Source organism: Megascapheus bottae, chromosome 30, assembly GCF_031878675.1.
Source record: "Megascapheus bottae isolate mThoBot1 chromosome 30, mThoBot2.hap1, whole genome shotgun sequence".
NCBI lineage: Eukaryota > Metazoa > Chordata > Mammalia > Rodentia > Geomyidae > Megascapheus > Megascapheus bottae.
The window spans coordinates 11,800,008-11,821,475 of NC_143538.1; the positions used below are offsets into that span (position 1 = coordinate 11,800,008).

Consider the following 21,468-nt stretch of genomic DNA (forward strand, 5'->3'; position numbering starts at 1 on the left):
TCTTTTTGTCTATTATTTTTTCCTAGTCTTAGTGGTTGAACTCGGGGCTTAGTACTGTCCTTGAGCTTCTTTTCTCAAGGTTAGCACTCTACCGCTTGAGCCAGGGTTCTACTTCTGACCTTTTCTGAGTAGTTTATTAGAGATAAGAGTCTCACCGAATTTTCTGTCCGGGGTTGGCTTTGAACTATCATTCTTAGATCTCAGCCTACTGAGTAGCTAGGATTACAGGCATGAGCCACCAGTGGCATCCAGGTTGTTGTTATTATAAAGGTAATGTTCAGAGGGGTGACAGTTACATAAGTCAGATAAAGAGGGCACTTCCTTTGGGACAGTGTCATCCCTTCTCAGTTTTCCCCTCCCATTCCCATAGGATCTCTCTTCTGTATCCTTGGACTTTCTCAAGGCTGGAGCTCTACCACTTGAGCCTCAGCACCACTTCTGGCTTTTTTCTAGGTATGTGGTACCGAGGAATCGAACCCGGGTCTTCGTGCATGCGGGTCTTCGTGCATGCTAGGCAAGCACTCAACCCCTAAGGCCAAACTCCCGGCCCCTATTTCCTCATTTTTTTTTAAGGACACAATTCAGATCAGATTCTGGCCTTATTGTAACTTAATTCCTTCCTTACACAATGCGGTTTTAGGACTTCTGGTGAACTTAAGTCAGCAAAGCTCGTGGACATGATATAAAGGATTGATAAGATCAGGTTTACCTGTCAGACTACCACCGCTTTAATTTCTAGGCTTCCTTTTCTTTCCATGTTGTTTTATTTAATCCTTTGAAATAATAAAAGGTAGAAAATCCATAAATCATGTTTTCCCCCTTCCCTATTTCAAACACACACACACACACACACACACACACACACACACACACACACTACACCAGGTAACAAAGTCAGATACAGTAACCACATGAAATTAACCATAGCGGGGGAAAAAGAGAAAAGACATAACTGCACATAGTACATTGAGAACAAAATAAGATGATTGGGAAAGGGTGGGGGGAGGGAGAAGGGGACAAAAATATGAGAAAGTGAAGTAATGCCCCCATGACCTGATGAGTAACTGTAACCCCCTCTATGCATTAACCCAGCAATAAAGTTTTTTTTAAATCAGTCAGTTTTATCTGGTTTCACCAGGATGACTAAAATAACTTGATTCTCATTGGTGCATCTATAACTAGGCAAAAGGGCTCATAAAAAAGGTGTTCCTCAAAAATAATATGACATATTCTTGACTCCTGGATCATACCAATCTTATGCACCCTGGTCAGAAAAACAGAGAGCCCTATAGGAGAAGCTACTGTATCAGTGCAACCTACTTCTAATAAAGGAAAAGAGGACTTTTGTATAAAGGACAACACTCATTAATGAGTAGCCAGAAGGTATGCTATCCTCATTTAGAGTTTGCCAGAGCCACAAAGATCGGAAATAGCTATGGTTTCCTCAGAATAATTAGGCTGAATGACTTGTCTTCCTGAGGATATATTTCGATTCTAGGTATCTAGGAAGAAAAAAAAAAGGAATTATCTTCAGCTGGATCTCTGAGAAACCCAGGGATTTGCCTGTAGGTTTGAGGAAGTTCAGCCCCTTGGCTGCCCATATTTCAGACATGCACTTATGACACCAATCAACTGTCTTAAAGTATTGAAAATGATCCTGTCACTCTGGATGCGTCCACTTAATTGATGACAGGTGAACAGAGTTCAAAAGGCCTGGGGGTTGCTCCTCTTTGGTGGATCTCTAGCCATGACTGACTGGTCTGGCAAGCTTGTTGGACAGCTCTTCTCTTCAGAGGAATTGGCCCAAGCCACGGTGGGTCTTAATAACCATCCAGTTGGGCAGAAAGGAAAAGTTTCCTTTGTTCCTCACTTCTAAGCCTGAAGAACCCATTCTTTCCAAGAGAGGGGGGGGGGAGAGTAGAGATCCATTCATTTCCTAAGTGGAGAGTTTTGAAGGAATCAGCCTGAGTTATCGGAACTCTGTCACTCGTGATGATAACTACCGTGGGTTTTTTTGTCTCTCTCAGTGTCCACAGCCGCCATGCTTGGCATTAATGGAGCCTTGGAGCTGCTCTTCCAGGTCATCACTCCTTACACCCGAAGGCGCACCCGGACAGTCAGGTAAGCAGCATCCTAACGCCTCTCTACGTCGTTGTAACAGATGCCGGGGTGGCAAGGGGGGGTGGGGGAGGAGATGGAGACAGAGGCCCAGCCTCCATTCCCTCCCTCCCTGTTTGATGATGAATTCCAGACAGGGAACCCTCACTGGCATTTCATCCCACCTGGTGCTCGGGTCTCCTAGTGAGTTCTTTCCTCTCACCCTCCCAACCAGGCAAGTGGGAAGGGGTGAAGTGCAGAGGGACCCTCCAAGCCCATGGAAGCAGGGAATGGTGACCATGAGATCCGTATCCCGTTCTTTCAAACCCATAAAAGCCGCGTTCCCTTTTGTTTTCTGTCCCCCCCCCCCGCCCCCGCTGGAGCCTTCGAGCATATCGCCTTTGTGAACAGCAGTCCTCAGCTGTGCTGGAGAGCATCACGAGGCTAGGGGGCAGATGGCTTTCCGTGAAGACTTTAGAGATATTCAGAACCATGAAGCTCCATCCTTCAGGGAAGTGGCTCAGGAAGGGCCTTGAAAAAATATTAGGCAGGAAGTGGGCCAATTCCTCAGATCTCTGGGGTCCTTTGGCAGGCAGCACCCGTGCCCAGCCACGACGCTCTTCTGCAGCCTTGCATCCTTCTTAGGCTCACGTTCCACCTGATTATATTTCTCGTGGGTCACCACAGTTGGGTCATTATCATCCATTCTCACCTGTGGTTCTCGACGCCAGCATTTCCCGGAGTGAAATACATCCTGTCTCAGCCAAAAAGGGGAAAAAACGTTTTTATCCAATAAATTGGGAAAGTCCCAGGTTAAACAAAGTATCATCCGTTTCCGGTATTGTAAGATATGGTGGAGCCCTTTTTGTGAGACCTGTAAGCTAGGGATAGCTAAAGATGGTATATAATGTAATTCATTTCAAATCTTATTTGTCCAGGAAACTATTCTTTTCTCTCTCTTTCTGAAAGACCACCATTTTAAGGGGACTGCTCTGTCTATTTCATTTCTGAAGTACTCTCTTCTAGAGCAGACACTCACACTCATTGCAAAGTAGGATTCAACTACTGTTCTGTCAAGGGACCTTTGTTGATCAAATACGAAACTTCTATTTTATCCTGGTCTGGTTGTGTCAGAGAACAGCAAATAAACCCGAATGTCTCCTGGGAGACTCTAAGGCAGGCTCCTGATTCATGGGTTCGTTTTCGGCTTCTGCGCCCTCTGCAGCCGCTGCTTCTGAGGAAGGGCTGGAGAATCTATGGAAATCAGGTTTCGTGTTCTGCCCTCTTGTCTGTTTGCTTGTGTGGGATTTAGGTAAGTCTCCTTTTTCTCATTGAGTTGCTGACATCTTCCCCGCTCAACCCAGGTCTTTGGTTACTTTTATCTTCCTGCCCTGCTTAGGAGACTTGTTCTGATCTGACTCAGGGAGGCTGGGCCAGTCCTCTTCTCCTGGGTTAGGAGGCATCTGTGTGGAGTTCACTGGGTCTGTTCATGCATGAGTCACACCCACTCATCTTTTCCCTGAAAGCAAACCCTTCAGAATAACCTTGAGCCTGTAAGACCCAATGTCCCTCCCTCATTGGTTCTTCCCAGTCTGGTTAGGTTTTTATTATTATCATTATTTCTTTGCCTCTGTGTTAAGAGTGGGGAAACAGAGGCACCCAGCACAAAAACTCCACCTCTCAGAGCTATCCACGGATGACCATCTCTACGGCTTTCTTTCCTTCCTACAAAAAAGAAGTCATATTCCAGCTCAGAGCTGTTCTAGAGGCCACAGGAACCTGGGACTTAGCCAAGAATATTGGATGGGTGCAGATGCAGGGGAGCAGAAATATTGTGGCATATCTGATCTCTGTCTTGTACATTTCTGGCAAGGTGTCTCCTTTTAGCCAAATGCCAAACCAGAGCCACAGAAGAGAGGCGATTCTTTTTTATTTTCTTTTCTTTCCTTCCTTCCTTCTTTTTTTTTTTTAATTACAGCCGGTGCTGCCATGATGTTTATGATTGCCCAGTGCTGTGCTCAGCTCTTAGCCTACACGTTCCCATTTGAACCTCTTCTGTACAATGCAGGGCTATTACAGTCCCCAGATTTACAGGAAAAACAGATTGAAGTTGAAAGAAGTTAAGTGACCTGCTGGGATTTAAGTGAAAGAGCTGGGATTTAAGACCTGCCTGATCCACGAGCCTCAGCTTTTAAAGCACCACCGGAGTATCTTATGTAGCCTATTTGCAGTATTTTATTTCTAAAACCACCATATGTAAGATAATCATAAGCAGTTAAAGTTTGCTTAAATTTCTTTTACCCTCTAAATGGCTCATACCCACAGAGCAATTTGCTTAATGATAGGGGGAGTCTTTCTCCTCAGTCGAATGGCCATTTTCTCTCCAGGGCTAAGTATCTATTCCCTCTGCTGGTGACTTCTTTTCCCAATGCTACCTGCTTCTCTACCTTCTTCACCATTTCCCCAACAAGGAGCTAAGGAACCAAGGTGCCGTCAAGGGGACCTCTTTTCTACAGTAGATTCCTCAGCAAGTCATTAACAGAAGCGAGTTTTCTTAACGGAACTGTGACATTTCCCAAAGTGTGCACATCAAGATTTGCCTCGCAGGTATCTTTGTGGCCATTAAAAAAAAAAGTGCCAAAACATTCGATGTGCTCACGCCGGGCGCCTGTCCCATCTTCTCCTGTGGATGACATCTGTAAACCACGACAAACCTGAATGAGTTCTCCTGGGCTCCGTGTGGATGCCAGGACTGCTGGGTTGAAGAGGGTCTCGGGGGAGGAGGATGGAACGGCACAATTGAGCATGAACTGCTGGCTATCACTCTCTGAACACCCGCCGAGTTATTCCAGGCTGCCTCAGTGGGAGCAGGCGGCCGGTGTGGTGTCGCCATGACACCCTCCTTGTGTGGAGATTAGACCTTGTTCCACTGCTCTAGCACAAACCTAAATTTAGATATGCAGCTGTCCTCCCTTCTCTAGATAGAACTCAGGGCAAGACTGAAGGCAGATGCTTCCGCTCTAGCAGAGACCAGCAATGTCACTGGCTCTCGGTGGCCCTGAGCCAGCCCTCGCCCTTTGGTGGGAGGCAGCTCTTCCAGGGGTCTCCTATGCCCAGCCCCCAGATACCCATCATGCCTGCATGCTTTCCCATTCCCATCCTTTCTGTGACCCACCACCACCACCATCACTGATTGGGCTCTTCTTTGACTTCAAAACTGCCGAGAATGCGCCTCAGTTTCCCCTTTCTTGCTTTGTCGCTCAGTATTCTTCTCGGAGCTCTTTCCAGCCAACTGTCGTAACACATGGCCTGCCACATCCGGTTCCCAGTCTCTTTCTCCCAGGCATGACAGTCCTGGCCGGTCTTCAGCGCTGCCTGACGGTACCTGGCTCAGGGAGAGGGAGGAAGCTCTTCTCCTCTGTGCGGCTTCTGGACCATGCGCATTGTTTTCCTAATGTGCGTTCTATTTCGCTCAGTCTGTGCTGTCTATACATCTTCTCTTTCTGTTCTCCCCTTCTGCATGGTACAAATCAAACTATATTTATCTTGCTAATTCTCCAGAGGGTTTAGCCTTGTGTCTAGACTATGGCAGGCTCATTAAAAGAAAAGATTAGTAGGTCCTTAATTAAATTCAAAAGGACTTTAAAAAATTGACACATCACAATGATGCATATTTATGAGGCAGAGTGTGATAATTTGGCATAGGACGTATAATGATGAAGTCAGGACACTTGCCCTTCCGTTTATGGAAGCCATGGGCTAGGCGTTTCAGGGTGTGAGTCATTCTTGTTCAGGGCCTCTGCCAGTTCTCTCTGCATCATTCCAGTTTTAGGATAGATACTGCCAAAATGGGCACCGAAGGGAATATTCTCATTAAAAACTTTTATTTCTTTTTTGGTGAATCGGGTATCAGTGAGTTAAACCTACACTTACCAGAGGAAATGGTAGTCACATCAACTTTATTCTCTTCTTCCTTGGTCTTAAGGTGACTCCACCTCTGGGTTGCCATGCTCAAACATGACTGAATTAAAAAACAAACAAATAACAACAAACAAACTCATATGACAGGTCTACCAAGACTTTGATGTGAGAGATGGAGATGCTTCTGGGAGCTAAGTTTCACTGGAGGCAAGAACAGCTTCAAAATCTTTGTCATAGAGCTGTCTGGGGAGCTGGCAGATTGGCAGAAGACCTGAGTTTAAAGGGTGTGTGGAGATCGACACTCACATGAAAACTTTGCCTTTTGTTTGGAATAGGCTGCCTGCATTTGCTCTGCTAATTGGTTCAGCTGGGCTTTTAGAAGTCCCGGGGAGAGGGGGCTGAAGAGGAGGAGGATGTGACACGGGGTCAACTTGTGCTACCCATTCCACTGTGGACAAGCTTGTTTATTTGCACAAAGCTGTCTCCGAGCTGTCCAAACACACTAAGTAGGAAAATTTATGGAGTCAAAGACAGATTACTTGTCGGCGACTGACTCATCTTGTGACCTTAGGGAGCTGGTATTTGCTGCATGTCTCAGCGGTCTCTGCTGGAAGCCATGTCCTGGGCCTGGGTTCATTTCCAGGATGGGTGTTGGAGTTTTGGTCATGATAATGGCCATTACCTCTGGCTATCCACTTGACCTTTCCCCAAGCTTCGCCTGCTTCTTGTCTGACCCCGTGGAACCCAACTCTGAGGCGCCATCAGGACACATTTCCGTGTACTCCCGACTTGCCTGCCTTGCCTTATTGAATGACCATGCTGGTCTGAAATGGGGAGTCCATCTTCCTCAACCTGGACCGTTAACAAACCTCATAGTATTCTTTGATGATATCACACTCGGAGAAAAGAGACCCAGAATCACCCAGAAACTGAGATGGTTTTTGTCATCCACCCCCTTCGTGGTCCCAGGAGCTTCCCGAGAACATGAAAAGCCTGGGCTGTGGCTCAGGACACGATCTGATCTCACCTCACTCTTATGAAGCATGGCATCTTTAGCTGTGCCCATCCCCTCCATGACCGGTGGGTTTCCAGCAGGGTTGTCATGCTAGACTTAATCTCTTCAGGCTGCAGAGTCCCTGGGTATTATGGGGGGATGGGACCCAAAGACTGTATGCGCACATGCACCCGGGCTTCAGTACCTTACAACAAGAGGAGGTGGGTGTGTTTGGTCTCCCACAAGCCTCCTAAGCACATTCTTCAGCTCAGAGTCCTATGTGATGTGCCGGTGGCCCTCTGTGCTTGGAACTGTGAGGGCTCCCTGCTCCCTGCAGCGGTCTGCTCTGCCAGGCCTCCTTGGCATCTGAGCTTTGTCAGAAGGCAGGATTACTGTGCATTGCTTCCCTGGCAGCTCTGAATGGTGATTTCATCTCCAATTTATGTGTGTTGGGAAAAAATATATATAAATCCAGCGTTTCTCCTTTTCCTCATCAAATGACAGTCTTTTCCCAACACTGGGCCTTCTGGGTTTTCTCCCACCATCATTCTTTATTTGATCTGAGAGATGAGTGGGGGTTCAGGCAAAGCACGTGATGGGGTGATCTAACTACCTTGTCACCGAGACAGTGGGAGAAAAGTTAAGAAGAACCAAGTTTCCTGATTTCTCAAAACAAACCCAAACCAAAGCCTATAGAATTCTTCCCTTTTCTGATCGTTTGCCCTCATCCCTAATTGAGGGTGTGGTCAACCCCTCGCTTCTGTGGCGTTTCAGGGGTGTGGGCACAGTCTGGGGGTGCAGGAGCTGTCTGCTCTGGAGAGCTTGGACTCTAATACTTTGGAACAAGAACAAAAAGATTCCGCCACGGCTTCCCAAAGTGCTGGAGTGTGGCTGTGCACCACAGCTCAGCTTACTGACAGAGCGGTTATGGTCTTTGCAACCCGACTCCATGCCTGCAGCTGATAGGGTGGAATGAATAGTTTCCTACATGAATTAAAGCTTGGCAACTGGTTGGATGGGTTAAAAAAATCCCTTTCATCTTCTTAAGAAAGCAAATGATCTCTCCCTGATTCAGGTCAGTTATGGATACCCAAGTCATAGGATCTACAGCTGGAAGGTTCCAGCAAATCTTCCCGGTTTCTCCTTCAGGAGAGGAGGTCTCGGAAACCCGGAAAGGCCAAACCTTCCAAGCTCACCTCAACACACTGTCTCCTACCATAGGATGTTCCGTGACATACATGCAAAACAGGCATCCCTTGAATTAGGACTTTGATGGATAGCATCGAATGGGCCCATCTCAGTGGAAGCTCCTAGTCCTGTCCTCCAGTTGCTGACAGTCTGCTCATTTCCTCTTCTACTGCTGCTGTGGTCTTTCTTCTTCAGGGTGAGACGATGGCATGTTCAGGAGGGGCCAATGTGCTCAGATTAGACTGGTCAGCTTGTTTAGACAGGTCTAAAAGAAAGCAAAACACAATGTCCTAGAACCTGTGGATTCCAGACTGGCTTTCTACATTCTCCTTTCCCTTACAAGGATGCTTTCCAGCGACTCTATTTCTACCTTTAATTTTTTTTTTTAATTTTAGCCAGGCATGGTGGCTCCCACCTGTAATCCTAGCTACTCAGGAAGCTGAGATCTGAAGATCGTGGTTCAAAGCCAGCCTGGGCACTAGAATCCGTGAAACTCTTATTTCCAATTAATCACCAGAAAGTGGTATAGCGTTAGTCTTGGGCTGAAGTGCTCAGGGACAACACCCAGGCCCAGAGTTCAAGTAACGTGACCTATGAAAAAAACGTTTTAATTTTATATTGGTCTTGGGGCTTGAGCTCAGTGTCTGGGGGCTGTTCCTGAGCTCTTTTGCTTAAGGCTATGTTCTACCACGGGAGCCATAGTGCTACTTACAGGTTTTTTCTGTGGTTAATTAGAGATAAGAGTATCACAAACTTTCCTTCCTGGGCTGGCTTCAAATCATGCTCCTTGCATCTCAGCCACTAGGGTTATAGGCATGAGTCCCTGGCACCCAGCTCCATTTCTGTCTTGATAGTCTGAAGTCTATACTCTTTATACCCCCTTGTGGGTTGCTTCCCTCTCCTCCTAGAGATGAGAAAGCTCCTAGCAACTTCTGTTTGTTGTAGATGGGTCACCTTCGCCCCTAGCAGTGACTCAGTGATGAGATCTTACAAAGAAGTTTGGATTAAAAAAAAATCTTTTTATGAATCATACTTTCCTTGCAGTATTGTGAACACCCACACATCTGTGGGAGAGGGTTTGCAGGATTGGAGGGAGAAACAGAAAGTCTCTGATCAGGAGATGTATTTTTTTTGGGGGGGGGACATTACCCTTTGTTTAGAGGAAACTGCTATTTCTAATTGGCCATGACCACATTTTTCAGCAACCGATTTCTCACTGTGACACCACAGATTATAAAGAAAATGGGGGAAGCCCCTTTTCTTTGGGGGCTGTGAGTGAGTGTGGGGTCCAGGGTTACGCTTATTGAGTTGGAAAAAAAGGCAAGTCTGTCTTTGGAATGGCCCAGAGGGAGTCATTGTACAGAGGTACAGTCACTGGAAGCTAGCTCCTTTCACGAGTTTAGACAGAGGCGGCAGGATGAAGACAGATGGGAGGCTTTCTGTTTAAGTTCAATTAGAGCGCTATTTTAATATTAGATCATTAGTTCTATCCGCCGAGCAGTCCAGAAAAAATAGCTAGAGAACAATAGATGGCCATTTCAAAGGAGTGAATAATTATCAATTAGGCCTGAGTTTCTTTCACATGGTACCTAGTAGGTATCCAGTAATTGCCAGTTATATTAATGAACACCATTATTTAGGTTTGCCTGAGGCTTGCCCTTTTAACTATATATTTATTCAACTCAGCAGTATTTCAAAGTTTTTTTCATTATTATTATGATCAGAGATGTGCAGGTTTGGAGATTAAAAAAGATATGGTTCTCAACCCCCCATGAGCTTATGGCTACATTACGCATACTGCCATGTAAATGAATAAGACAAAAATCTATAGTGGTACAAAATTAAAGCAGGAGGCTCTCAGTTCACTCGGAAAGTGGCAGAGAATTCACAGGGAAGGCAGTTTCCAATTTGAAATAGGAAATGATTTTCTCAGATGCTAAGATTCTACACTGAGAACCTTCCAGGTAGAGGTAGACCAAAAACCACTCCAAAAAAGACACACATACACAAATGGCATAGATATTTTATGCCTGGTGTGTCCATAAATGCTTTGTTCAAAGCTATTGCTCTACCGCTTGTACACTCCACTGCCAGCTATTTTGGTGCTTAATTGGAAGTAATAGCTTCATGGACTTTCCTGCCCAGGCTGAGATCCAAAGATCTCAGCTTCCTGAGTAGCTAGGATTATAGGCGTGGATCACCAGTGCCTGATGGCTCACAAATGATATTTTAATGTAGGGTTGGCACTTGTTATCAGGAATATGAAGGGAGAGAGCTCATGCAAATTGAGTTAGAACACTAATATGTTGGTAGATGGTAAAAAAAGAGAATCAATAGTTCACAAAGATGACACAGAAAAACTAAGAATATTCAATTCTCCAATAATCAGAGAAATCCAATTTAGATCAAGGCGCCAATTTCTACAAATCATCTTTGACAAAAGTGAAGGTATTTATTACTGATAATGCAATAAGATAGGTACCTATGCTGTTAGGGAAAGTACATTGATTTTTTTTTTAAAAGAAACCTTCCTGAGAAACAATGAGGAGATATGCCAAGATTAGAAAGAAGTTCCTATTCCGTAACTCAATTTGTTTTCACTTCTTAAAATCTGCCTCAGAGAATTATGGTGAAAGGTGGGTAAAGATTTGCTCACAAAAATATCCATCATAACATTATTAATAATTGGAAATCTTGTAACCATAAACATCTAGTAATAGAGAATACTCAGAAAAGTGATGTATTTATATATTATAACACGGTGTAGTAACACAAAAATAAGCTAGGAATGATGTGTATCGTGGAGAATGGCTTATGATAAAATATTGGCTAGAAAAAGTATGGTTCAAAATTTATATAAAAATATACTCACAGTTGCTTCAGGCCAAGAGCAAAAAGCTATGGCTTTGATTCATCTTTCCACCTGAAACTAGAAATAAAACCAACCCTGGTACAGACGAAATACAGACAGCAGTATTTTTAAACATGTGGACATCTGACCACATGGATAGTAATACTAAAAGATGAACTTTTTTTTTTGGCAGTCCTGGGGGCTTGAACTCAGGGCTTGGGGCTCTGGTGTGAGCGTTTCTGTGCTCAAGGCTAGTGCTCTACCACTTGAGTCACTTCTGGCTTTTTAGTAGTTAATTGGAGATAAGACTTCTGTGAACTTTCCTGCCCCTGTGGGCTTTGAACTGGGGTCCTCAGATCTTAGCCTCCTGTAGGCGTGAGCCACAGATACCCGGCTAGATCAACTCTTCTGCTGCCCCATGCTATGGCCCTGAGAGTTTCCAGGTTTTGCTGCAGGGGTGATGAGGTAGAGGAAGGATTTATGCTGTAGTCCAGATGGTGCTCTAAGTTCAAGGTGGAATGTTGAGGAGACAAGAAGAGGTTTGGAGAGAATAAGGTGCATAGAATTTATAAAAACAGAGAGAGAACTTCCCAGATCTCCCTATTTTATGGTGGTTGTGAGAAACGACCCAAAGCCAGCGTTACCCATCACTGGTGGCAAGAAGACCACCTGGAGGTGAAAGAAGAAATGTGTCTGAACCATACATGCAGGCACGCTGTGAAACCGCACAACTGATGGGGCCTCGGGCAGTGTTTGCACACAGGCAGGGAGGTATTGACCCACCGGCCAAGAAGTAGCTGGCTCACCGGAACACCACTGTCGTCCTGCCTAACACAGCCAAAGTCAGACCTAGGAGGGGAACTCTGTTTCTGAGTCAAACGACGAAACAGGGTACAGTCTCCAAATGCCGACCAGAATACAAAAACCATTCCCCGTTCAAGGTCAAAGTCACAGCATCCAGAATCCTCTAAAAATGCATCAGGCATGCCCTCAAAGAGGAAACTTCCACCGATAATAAGAATAGATACATTATTCAGTGAAAAATCGGGCTGGAACTGACGTAGCTATTACATGCCCTGGACAAAACTTTAGGGATTAAATACAATGACGTTCAGTATTATTTTTTTCCAAAATGGAATAAAGACAGAAGATATTACATAAAAAAGACTCTTAATAAACTACTCAGAAAAAATCAGAAGTGGCAGTGTTGTTCAAGTGGCAGAGCACTAGTCCTGAGCAAAAGAAACTCAGGGATAGCACCTCCCTTTCTTTGGATTCTTTCCTCTTTCTGTGTTCTTTGTCATCTTATTATTTTTGGCCTTCTACGTAAATTTCTTGTGTTTACTTTCAACTTTCATAATTCAATTTTCTACTGCATCCTATCTGCTGTTTGCTGCCTCCAACGAAGTTTCAACCTCATAACTATGTATTTCACATATATATTCTGTTTTAAAAATTATCCTTAGATGTATAGTTCATAGACAGTTCCCTATTGTGTCATTGAAGAACACCCCCTAGAATATTCCTGAGAGAGTGAATTAGTTATTTTGGGATTTATTTCCTTTCTCTAAGTTATATAGTTACATTTATGTTGCTTCACAGGGAGGGGACAGTACTCCTTAAATATGAAGAAAATTGATTACCTCCTCTTTACGAAGAATAGTTATTTTTGTAAAATAAAAAAACAATCCAGTCTTACAGAGGTGATATTAGTTTGTAATAAAGCCCAGTCCCACTGGATTCCATTCATGTGTGGTATGGGTCTCTGCTTAAATGTTTCATGGCAGGGTTTTCAGGGTCAGACTAAGGAGAAGGACACAAGAAGCATGGTTGTTTCTATTCCAGTGGCTTTCCTGTGGTGACTCAGAGCCAGGAGCAGAGTGGGCTGGGTCTGTAGTCATGGGGACAATTCTGTTATTGAGACAGCCTGGAACCCTCACTCCCCACCAAACACCTGTGCGCACGTGTGGAAAGACAAGTCTCACTCGGGAAGGTCCAGGAACTCGTGTGTGTCCAGATAGTCTCGCGTTATTTTCATCTGGAGTGCTCATTGCTTGGTGATAAATGTTCCCCCGCCCACCCCAAGTTTTGACTGGGACCCCTGTTCTATCTCTTGGCTGTCAGTGATCCTTTTTCATTTTGGGACATATTCCATGCCTGTGTCTTCAATGGTTCCACCCATTGTGCAAATCTGGGTATTTCACTAAGACTTTCAATAGGGTAAAATAATGTTCGAGCCCGTGACATAGCAGTGAGTCTCACAGTTCTGTGAAAACATCTGATGTTCCCTGCAGATGGAAGGGTAGAGTGTATTCAATCTGATCACCTCACAGTGGATAGGTGGTTACAATGAATTCAAAGTCCATTTCCTGTAATGTATTCAAGTGTTGGGCAGAACTCAAGTAAGATTCCAGGTCTCCTGACTCTCTTGGGCAAATGTGTTTTCACCTGCATCAGGTGGCAGCACCACGAACTTTTCTTCTCAATGTGATTTTGAAACAGAAGTGATTAAGTGCGTGGAATAAACAAATAATCCATGGGCAGTGGGCAGTTCCATTAGCACTGTAGGAAGAAAGACACAGCTTCAGCTCTGTTCTTGAAGCTGAAAAAAAAGAAAAAAACAAAAACAAACCTTGTCTTTGACCACAGCCCACCCTGATCATAGTAATCAACATCACACATAATAAATTCACATTTTATGTGGCATGGTCCAGGCCAAATGAGTCCCCCACAAATGCTTTTCAGAGTTAAATATCAAGCTTCCCCAATTATGTGATGCTATTACGGGAGTGAAATAATACCGCTGCAGAATTAAAATATAAAAAGAGAAGAGGGAAAGTGGAAAAGCCACCGAGTAACAGCAGTAGAGGAGTGCTTTTGAAACAAGATCCAAAGCCAATGAGGCAGACATGACATGACATTTGCATATGGCAACCCACTTCTCCTGAGCTCCGTGCCCTCGCGCCATCTATTGGTGGAGGTGGGTACTACAGCGCCAGGGGGACAGCCATAAATAAACCTGGCTTTAAAAAAATATATGGATTGATAAGTTATTTCCAAGAAACTCAAAGAAAACAGCCTTTAACAGCCCAGGCCACGATTTCCTCTTTCCGCTGTTTACCGAGTCCAGATACTGACTTCTGAAATTTGATTTCTGACGAGATCACTGCTCACTCCAAGTACTGTATAGTCTACTATTATTCCTTTCCTCCAGATCCTGGTTTCGGGCAAGGGCAGAAGTGAGTTCCATAAGCAATTAGTCATCGGGTCAGTAATCATTCTGTTGTTTTAAAGCAGAAATAGAAGGGCATGCTTTGGAAATCAAACTGTTAAAAGAGGCTTTTGATTTTCCCATTAAATTTTTATATGTATTCCAATCTGAAGTACTCCTTTTGTTTCAAAACAGCGCGTGGTTTAAAAACAGACTTCTAAAGTCATTGGGGGGTGGTAGCCTTTAAAAATCAGTCTTTGAACTTCTTTTTTTAAAGGTATTTTTTTCTGACCCTGAAAATTACCCTTCTCAGATCTAACTGTAGAAGGGGTGTGTTTCATGGACGAGCTGGTTTATGAATGTTTTGGTCTTGGGATAAAAAAGATCTTTGGAATATGGTACATTTGGCTGCAAAATATCATCCACCCCTGTATCCATCTTTAGACCCTATGTGATCATTAGCATGAGAGGAAAAAAATGGAGAAATTAAATTATTTCTAGGCTGATCTTCGTGGGCTGGTGCTCCTGGCTTTTTTTGAGCCAGAGAACAACATCAAATCAGAAGTCAAGTTTGGGTGCTAAAAGTTCAGTCTGTTTTGTTATTTCTGAATGTCGCTGGTCCTCACATTCCAGGCTTTCGTGGAACTTGAGTTTGAACTCAGGGACCTGGGTTTGCACCACTTTCAGTGCAAATTCTACAGAGATAGATAAACTAAGTGCTTGTCTGACAGGCTGTTGTTAGATTTAAATGAGACGAGGCCCAGAACAGTAGAGTGACTTGAACAAGTCTCTCAGACTTCCTTCCCCCGACACTGCCAGAATTCGGTATAAGCCAGTTGTGACTGAAATGTCCATTGTTTAATCAGCGTGCCGACTGCAAAGCCTGTCCATTGCAGTCCTTCAGTTTGCAAATGCACCTACGTCTGTTGAGCTTCTTTCCCCTGTGGATTTTGCAGGACTGGAGATGAAATGGGGACCTCTCATGCAGTAGGCCCCCGAGCTTTCCTGCCAATTCTGTACTTCTGTGGACATGCATCACCTCCCCTCCACATGAGCTCAGAAGGTCACTCTCTGTGGGTCACTCTCCGTGGGTCACATCCTCTCTCTCTGCCCTTAAGCACCCGGAGTTAGAACTGAAGGTTCATCCACACGCGAGAAACTTCCAGGCATTTCTGACATGTGTAGAGCCCAGATTGAGAGAAGGATGCAAGCTCCCTGCTCCACGCTGTCAGTGTGGGTGGAGAGCTGTTAAAATGAAGGGGTGGGGGGAAGGACAGATGGACACGCCATCCTTCTCAAGACATTGTTAATGATGAAACTGAAAAATCACACACCAACAGGGAAAACCAACAACAAGGAACCCTCCAATGGAGCTGAGAGAGGTGGGCAGGGTGAAAGTTGGTGAGAGTCGACTCTTCTCATGTGTGGGAGGAATCAATAATTACTTCTTAAAAGTCTGTAGCAAGTTTTGTATGTTCTTTGTGAAAATACTGGTCTATAGATAGTGTCTTGTGCAAGCCCATTGGTGTGTGTTGCACACGCATGTGTGGGTTCTCTGCTACATTCATTCTATGAAACCACCATTACACCTATCTCAAAATTAGACAGGGATCCAATAAGCACAACAAAGTCTAGGCCAATCTCTTTGTTGAACGTAGAAGCCAAACTCCTTAATAAAATAATCGCTAACCAAATTTAACAACTAATATTATTAATAATAAAAAAGAAGTCTTGTTTCTTGACCCAGTGGAGGATGCTAGGATGGAACAAAGAATAGTACCGGAAGTTATGACCTCATATTTTCCCTGGTCTAAGTCAAGTATAGCTTGACTCTTACAGGAGACGCGTTCTATGTTTATTCTAACTATACTCCTATCATAAACACAGAAGTTGTTTGTGTGAAGAAAGCACACTGATTGGAAACGTCAACCTCTCTCGCCAGCCTAGACTTTGGAAGAGAACCATAGCAGAGAGACATTGAGGTCCAGCTCTGTGTTCTCTATCTGGGGATGGGGCCTTCGGGCATGGAGCCACACATTCTCTCAAGGAACTCTGTTGCAAGGGCTTGACTTTTCTGTTTTTTTCTTTTAAAATTTCTTTCTTGCACTGTTACTCACATCCTGTTGGAACTACTTACTTTGTTCTTATTCTGCTCTGGGGTTTTCTTATGGAGAATAAACCAGAAGTACATCTGCACTTTGTCAGCAAACTCATCGTTTGGCCAGGTCTCTTCATAATTAGATTTTTTTCCAAAAAACGTTCCTCATATATCAATTATTCCACTCCCTTAATCATCTTCTTCCGTGTTCTCTGCGGTTCTGCTCATTTGTCAAGCTGTCTGGGTCTACGCTTCAGAATTTGCCAAGGAAAAGTATTACCTGCTAATGGAGTTCAATGTCTACTTCCCCATAGTTTTGGGGTATTTTCTCCCTCTCTTTTTTCGTACATTTTTTTCCTTTTGGCTTCCACTTGCCCTGCCAGATTAGAGCTTCGTCTTCAGCATCTGTCTGATTCAGAAGATCATTCTGATGCGTTTTTGGATTTCTGTGATGATGGCTTTTTCGAAGGAGAATGTTCTGGAAATCAAGGCCTTTCTCCGTGTCTGTGTTCCTGCTCACCCGGGAACTTGACTTTCCTGCATCATGAGCCACTTTCACAGCTAATTAACCTATGATAACCTCAGTGAGGTCCAACGTTAATAACTCATGGCATGAATCCTCAATGGTTGAAGGGGGGAGAGTTACTGGTATTCTGGCCCTTAATAGATAGCAAGGTCTTCCATAAAAGGCATGCATATATACATATATACATGTATACACACATAAATAGATATATCTCTAGCTCTATATTTCCTTACACATATATATGTAAATTTATGTCTCTGTCCATATCTATCTATCTATCTATCTATCTATCTATCTATCTATCTATCTATGTCATTTAGGTCTTTCTGCAGAGACTGAAATGAATGTACTGTCTTTGACAGGTTCCCTCCCTCTTGTCAACATTATTTTATGATGAGCATAAATTTATTCTTTCATTGTAGTCACTAAGCATGAATGATTCCCTTCTTCAGTTGATCTACGCAGGTTTTTCTCTTTCACATGCCTCACTCGCTTGCACATTCATTCTTCCACCCCGCGGTTACTGACAGCCTGCCACAGGCTGGGTTCTTCACGGGCCCTGGGAAGGGTGGAAGGATGTGAAGAAATGGGCACAGTATCTCTGCCATGCGTGAGTCTTATAGGCTAGGAGGACAGGCGTGTGCTCGTCAGAGCCTGGCACACACTTGTGCAGTCGTGGTATCTGCTAGCCGTATGGTAACTTGGTGAAGGCCCGGCGGGTGGGAGGTTTTGGAGTTCTGATTGGCTGCACTTGTGTGTGTGTGTGTGTGTGTGTGTGTGTGTGTGTGTGTGTGTGTGTGTTCGTGGGGCCCGTGTTGGCCTGTGCTGAAGGCAAAGGCATGGTAGTGTGGAGGGAGGTAGCAGGTGCATCTGTCCACTCACAGGGAGGAGACACGTGTTGGGTTGAAGGCCTGGGAAGGCCCTGTTATCATCGTGGATGGGTGGTTTTTGCTCACCTTGTGGACAAGCTCAAGATCAGGCTGTCCTGTGGCCATGGCGGTCTGGTAAGGGTGGCATCAGGGCAGGAGTATAGTCATAGGCAGGGAAGCAAGGGGTGCCCTTTTATAGGGTACCCCCGCCCCATCAATGATGTAAGCATCTTCTGAAAGGTTTCTCCTCTACCGAGACTCAGCACCTGTGATTCTGTCACCCCAGAATCCAAACTGCTATTCATGGACCTTCTAGAAATACTTATTCAAACCACAGTAGTCCCTAGACACAGTCCCCTATCCAAACGGAGCCGAAGGGTGCTCTCACAGGACGTCCTGTGTGTATGACAGCATGTCCCTGCCCTGCGGTCCTCCCCAAGGGAAATATGTCTCTCCTCTCCCAGCGTTCATCTGTGCAGGCTCCCACGGCAAATTCTAGTAAAGGCTCAGAACAAATGAGTAGCGGGGATGGTCTAATTGTACAATAGTAATGTGAGAAAAAATGGATATTGGCTACTTAAGCTTTTTAGTTTTTGGTCGGTCATGGGGCTTGAATTCAGGGCCTGGGTGCTGTCCCTGAACTCTGTTGCTGAAGGCTGCTATTCTACCACTTTGAGCCGTAGTTCTGTTTCTGGTTTTCTGGTGGTTCATTGAAGATAAGAGTCTCCTGGACTTTCCTGCCAGGGCTGGCTTTGAACCGTGATCCTCAGATCCTCAGATCTCAGCCTCCTGAGCAGTTAGGATTACAAGGGTGGGCCCCTGACACCTGGCCAACAAGTCGTTCCTTTCTACTCAGCAGAATGCTTCCCTCTACCCTGTCCAGCCTGTTCCTTCATTAGATACATTTGTGCAGAGAGATTCTAACTTCTTCAACCATTTCAAGACGGTAGAGCGCCCCGGCAAGTGGTTCCCAAGCTTGAGTAGAACTTCCCCTGGGGTTTGACTTTAACAGAATACCGAGCCTGGAACTACCGCCCCTCTGTTGTCTGCCTGTTGTCTTAAATGACTTCATTTATTTTCACAAATCCTTGGCCATAGCCGAACACATTTGGTTGACAGTTCCCAACGGACGTCATAGCACTGGGCTCTAATTAATAACCACGAGCTGGACAGTCATAATCTGGCTGCCATATGACAAAAATTGCTACTTCTCCTCCTTTAGGGGTGGGTGTGGTGGTCCTGCTTTTTTGTTCTTTTTGTTCAAGGTCTTGCACTGTTATGGAAATTGTGACATTACTTAACAGCTGGCCTATTCCATTTTTGGATAAAATCTTCTTCTAGCGACATGCGTGGTTTGAATGGAGTAAATCTGACGAATGAATTTGCAGGCAGGCTTTTGGCAGCATAAAAGATTCTGGCTTCCCCAGAAAAAAGCTTTTTCTTTTTCTTTTCTTAAGTTGCCTAGTGTTTACAAGGAAAAGTATTTCTTCCAGTTTACGTTCTTTGGATCTAATTTTATTTATCAGCAAACACTCTGCAAATGTACAAAATCCACTCTCATAAAGGCGTCTAAATCCTTAAACCCATTTAGTCCTATCTGTGCAGTGGCTAAACTAAACACGGGGTGATGGTGGCATTACAGGCTGTCGTCCTGCTACAATGGCCAAGATGCTATGTTTGTTGAAGACCAGGCATGGTCTGCACCTGGGGATTATATCGATTTCCAGTGCAAAGATTATTTTCCAAGTCCAGTTCCCTTACAAATGCTCTTAATTGTCATCCACATCTCTTGGTTTGTTGACTCAGGTGTTTGAAGGTCCAGATGCAGTTTTGTGGAAGATTTGTCCATTTCTCTTATTTGTTTTATATGTTAAACACAATTGAATGTTTTCATTTATTTCCCCCAAGCTTCACTTTGCCAGAGATGGATTTCAGACATACAGGAAAAGAGGCAGAACTCAGGGATCAGTCACTTAAATTTATTTTTTTTAAAGTTTTTAAATGAGCTTCCTTTTCTGATTGTAAATAAAGTAATGAGAGAAATGAAAGCTTTTCGCAATCCAATAAGTTTTTGGCAGCTCATTCGTGTCAACTGGGGGCTATGTGTGGGTCATGCCCATACACCAACACAGATTTTACACACTGGAAGCTGGAGTATTTCCCATGCAACATTGTCTAAATGTTTATTTTATAGGATTTTTTTAGGCCCATGTTATTTTTCTATAGTAATATCAACTGTTTTTTTTTTTGCCAGTCCTGGGCTTGAGCTCAGGGCCTGAGCACTGTCCTTGGACTTTCTCAAGGCTAGAGCTCTACCACTTGAGCCTCAGCACCACTTCTGGCTTTTTTCTATGTATGTGGTACCGAGGAATCGAACCTGGGTCTTCGTGCATGCTAGGCAAGCACTCTACCACTAGGCCAGACTCCCAGCTCCTCAACTATTTTTTTTTTAATTACTACCATCCCAATGTTTCACAGAAACATGGATTTTCTCATATATATATAGTATAGTATAACTTTATACATATATAATCTATAATACGTTTAACCTTATTCATTCTGATCCTTTTTATGTTAAAATTGCAACACATATGCTTATAGTATCATAAGAATTTGACTAACAGTAGTGATGACGTTACAGTATTCTATTGGTAATATAATGTGTATGAATGCCTATGACATAGAATACATGTCACATATGGCATTTTTATGATTCCAAACCTACCTCACTGGCTTAACATAATTTTAATACTATATAGGGAAAACCCTGGCGACTAGTTTCTAGAATTTCTGTAAACCTATCCACGGTTCAAATCAGACTACCGCTCAGCACTTAAATCCATTCACAATGAATGGAACCCAAATATCCCATGTTGGAACACAGACAGACAGTGGTCTCGGTCGGATGGATTTCTTTCTGTAGCGCTGTGATGCATTCATTCTGTGACTTGCTTGTGCCGGTCAAATGACTAGAATAAGAACTCCACACTTCTCACCTGAGAGGTTTCAGATGCGCTCTAGAATCGCTTTAGATGCAGAGAGGAGGTGAAGGGCCCCTGACTTCCAGTCGGCCAGGAGACTTTCATTTCAAGATGCCTCAAGCTGGCTGTGGGGCCGGGCGGGTTGTGGATCTTTTGTGAACTTCCTGGAAGCCCCTGGTGACACAGAGTTGGTGACTTCATCCTGCTGTGAAACAATGGCTGCAGCACTTTTGGCCTCTGCCGGAGTTTCCTCAAAGGTGATGATTTATTATAAGCTTGAGATGGCTCTTCAACTTTAATTCAGCCTGAAGAGGTGAATTTAATTGTTAAAACTCTGGGGCTTCTTGTTCAATTCTTCACACAGAGATATTTATGAATCACTTAGCTTTTAGTTATTAATTTTCCGAGGAGGGGAAAAGGCTCGCTCTTCGGCATCTAGAACGTTGTGAAGATGGGTAACTGTTCGTCTCTTGCACTTGGGGTTTGGTTCGCAGCTCTCGGAGACCAGCAGAAGGGGAGGAAGAAGTAGAGAGGAGGATGAGACTTTTAGCTTGGTGGGGAGGGCGTGTGAGGGCCCCATCCCCTTTCACACGTCTGACTTGTTTCTCCCGTCCATGGAAGTGCTAGGAACAGAGCACGGTATTTAGGCCGTAAGGATGAGTTATAAGGCCATCTGGACACAATGTATCTTGTGCCATTGGAGAGGCAAAGAGCATTCTTCCTTGTAGAGTC

The 21,468-nt window shown here is 44.3% G+C and overlaps 1 protein-coding gene across 1 annotated transcript in view; it reads left to right on the plus strand.

Annotated features, from left to right (window-relative positions):
• The window catches only part of Agbl1 (AGBL carboxypeptidase 1), a 388,588-nt gene that overhangs the window by 103,992 nt on the left and 263,128 nt on the right, over positions 1 to 21,468 (plus strand). The window contains 1 exon segment of the mRNA XM_090321447.1: positions 2,028 to 2,121. Within this exon segment, the coding sequence (XP_090177573.1) occupies positions 2,028 to 2,121 (94 nt within the window).